This window comes from Myotis davidii, unplaced genomic scaffold, assembly GCF_000327345.1.
Source record: "Myotis davidii unplaced genomic scaffold, ASM32734v1 scaffold200, whole genome shotgun sequence".
NCBI lineage: Eukaryota > Metazoa > Chordata > Mammalia > Chiroptera > Vespertilionidae > Myotis > Myotis davidii.
Window position 1 is genome coordinate 3,020,677 of NW_006293700.1, and position 2,686 is coordinate 3,023,362.

The 2,686-nt window shown below is 54.1% G+C and overlaps 1 protein-coding gene across 4 annotated transcripts in view; it reads left to right on the forward strand.

Moving 5' to 3' along the window:
• The first annotated feature begins 205 nt into the window (after positions 1 to 205).
• TERF1 (telomeric repeat binding factor (NIMA-interacting) 1) overlaps positions 206 to 2,686 on the forward strand; it is a 35,082-nt gene continuing 32,601 nt past the window's right edge. For 2 of the 4 annotated variants that reach the window (XM_015566258.1, XM_015566259.1), the window contains exon 1: positions 207 to 540. In XM_015566258.1, the coding sequence (XP_015421744.1) occupies positions 453 to 540 (88 nt within the window). In that variant the 5' untranslated portion in view covers positions 207 to 452. Of the gene's footprint in view, positions 541 to 2,686 lie in introns of all 4 variants that reach the window. The other 2 variants (XM_015566257.1, XM_015566260.1) reach the window with 2 other exon arrangements.

Genomic DNA, 2,686 nt, shown 5'->3' on the forward strand with positions numbered 1-2,686 from the left:
CCCACTCTGGAGTCAGCCGGTTTACCAACAAAGCCCTGCGCTGGAGTGACGGAGAATTAAACATCCTGAGGCGAGAGCTCTGAGCCAATCAGAAGTCAGCATCGAGCCGCTCGCCCATTCCGGCGGTGTGATTGGTGGATTCCCGGAGGAAGAGCCCGTCCGTGGCTCCGCCCCCGCCCGCCAGCGCCAACCAATTGTCGCCCGGCACCCGAAGGAGCAAAAACGCGCCAGCGATTGAACATGGCGGGCCACGGTGCCGGCGGGTCTCCCGGGGGTGTGCGGACGGGGCGGATGCGGGACCCTCGGAGGCGGGGCTGTGGGAAAAGAAAAGGTGATATGAGGAGCAGGTGGAGAGCCCGGAGCTGTTCGAGGACCAGGCGGAGGTGGGGGCCCCCGCGGAAGAGAAGGACGCGGGCCTGGTGGCGGAGGCCGAGGCCGTAGCTGCTGGCTGGATGCTGGACTTCCTCTGCCTCTCTCTGTGCCGGGCCGTCCGCGACGGCCGCTCCGAGGACTTCCACCGGGCCCGGGACAGCGCCGAGGGTGAGTGTCGGGCGGCCGGCGGCGGCCCCGGCCCCCTGGGGGGCGGGCGAGCGGAGGGACCCAGGCTCTGAGCCGTTGGAGGGCGTCTCGCATCCGCCTACTATCAGCTTCCCAGTTTTTCTCTGATTCTGAGTTTTTCTGAGAAAAGTGGGGGGAAAGTACATTTAAATTTGATACAGAATTAAATGTGTTAAAATTGTCTACGTGAGAAACATTCAAACCTGTAGAGCAGTGGTTCTCAACCTGTGGGTCGCGACCCCTTTGGCGGTCGAACGACCCTTTCACAGGGGCCGCCTGAGACCATACTGCATATCAGATATTTACGTGACGATTCATAACAGTAGCAACATGACAATTATGAAGTAGCCAGGAAAATAATGGGATGGTTGGGTCACAACATGAGGAACTGTATTGAAAGGGCCAGAAGGTTGAGAACCACTGCTGTAGAGGATTTTTATGACTATTTGAGCCGAACTGACCATTGCTGGGAAGCAAAATCTAAAGGGATTGGGGAAAATGCTCTGGAAAAGACGTAATTGGTTTACGTGAAATCCATTCGTGAGCGATTAGGGAGGCGGGGAAACTGCTGGGATTGGCTGAAAAGTGAAACACGTGCTTCTTTAATCTGCCCGGCGGGCGAGGATGGTGGTCCGCCCTGGTGGCCAGGGTGCGCCCCGAGGGTCCGGAAGAAAGGAAAGACACCCTGACCTCCCAAAGGCACGTGGTCTTCGGTGCGAGAAGACAGTGGGCTCCATTAAAGCCAAGGTTGGCTTTTGTCTGGGACGATTGTAGCCTAGGACCAGCCTGCTTTTCCTTAGAAAGTTTCCATTTCAGACCATCCTTTGTGGTTATTTAGGCCCTTGAGTGTGTGAGGCTGCCACACAGGCCTCCCTGGGCTTGTCATTCGCGAAATGCACAAAATCGCTCCCAGCCCGTGTCCAGTATCTTTTGTCTTAGTTGGTGCTTTTATTTGTTTTCCTTTCCGCTCGGGGATTCCTGTGAGGCCGTAGCCTCCAAGTGACCTGGGCCTGGGTGTTTTCTGCTAACTCGGGAGCTACCTGAGCCTCATTGGCTTTGGAGTAAAAGTGAGGGCCCTTGAAAGGTGCTGCCTAGACGTGCACGCACAGCCTTTAACTGCTGAACAAAGACCCAGATCCACTGAGAAGACCAGCCTGGCTTTCTTGAACGCCAACAGAAAGATGTGTTACCCGACTGAAGGGGTCCCTTTGCCTGCGCTCACCAAAGCCCCTTGAGACAGGAACAGGAGCCTGCCGCAAAGAAAGCAAGGGGTTCGTTCTAGAACAGCGGTTCTCAACCTTCCTAAGGCCGCGACCCTTTAATACAGTTCCTCATGTTGGTGTGACCCCCAACCATAAAATTATTTTTGTTGCTACTTCATAACTGTAATGGTGCTACTGTTATGAATGGTCATGTAAATATCTGATATGCAGGATGTATTTTCATTGTTACAAATTGAACATAATTAAAGCGTAGTGATTAATCACAAAAACAACATGTAATTATATATGTGTTTTCCAATGGTCTTAGGCAACCCCTCTGAAAGGGTCGTTCGACCCCCAAAGAGGTCGCGACCCACAGATTGAGAACCGCTGTTCTAGAAGGTGGCGCAAGCCCAGAGACGAGTGAGCTAATTTAATGCTCAGAGACCTGGCTCCTGATGGCTTCCAGGGGATGGGTTCTTTAGGGGGAAACCATTACGCATGGTGACTAAGGGAGTTAGGGTCCTGGCCTCTGTTTGACTGGCTGACAATGACACTAGGGTAGGGGTAGCTGACCAGCCATGGCTTGGATTGGTATGGTTTCACTGCTTTCATGGGCCTGGAGCTGAGCCACAGCTGAGGCCCACCTGTTATCTCCGGTTTGATTGAAACTCCCTGTGGTCAGTGCTTTGTTCCTAAGATTATTTGATACAGACCAGAACCTTATTGTCTTGTGTGTTCGATTCCCAGTCAAGGGCGCCCACCTGGGTTGCAGGTTGGATCCCCACCCATCATTGGCCATGTGGGAGGCAACCAATCAGTGTGTCTGTCTGTCTGTCTGTCTGTCTGTCTGTCTCTCTCTCTCTCTCTCTCTCTCTCTTCCCCTCCCCCTCCCCCCTCCCTCCTCCCTCTTCTTCTCTCCCTCA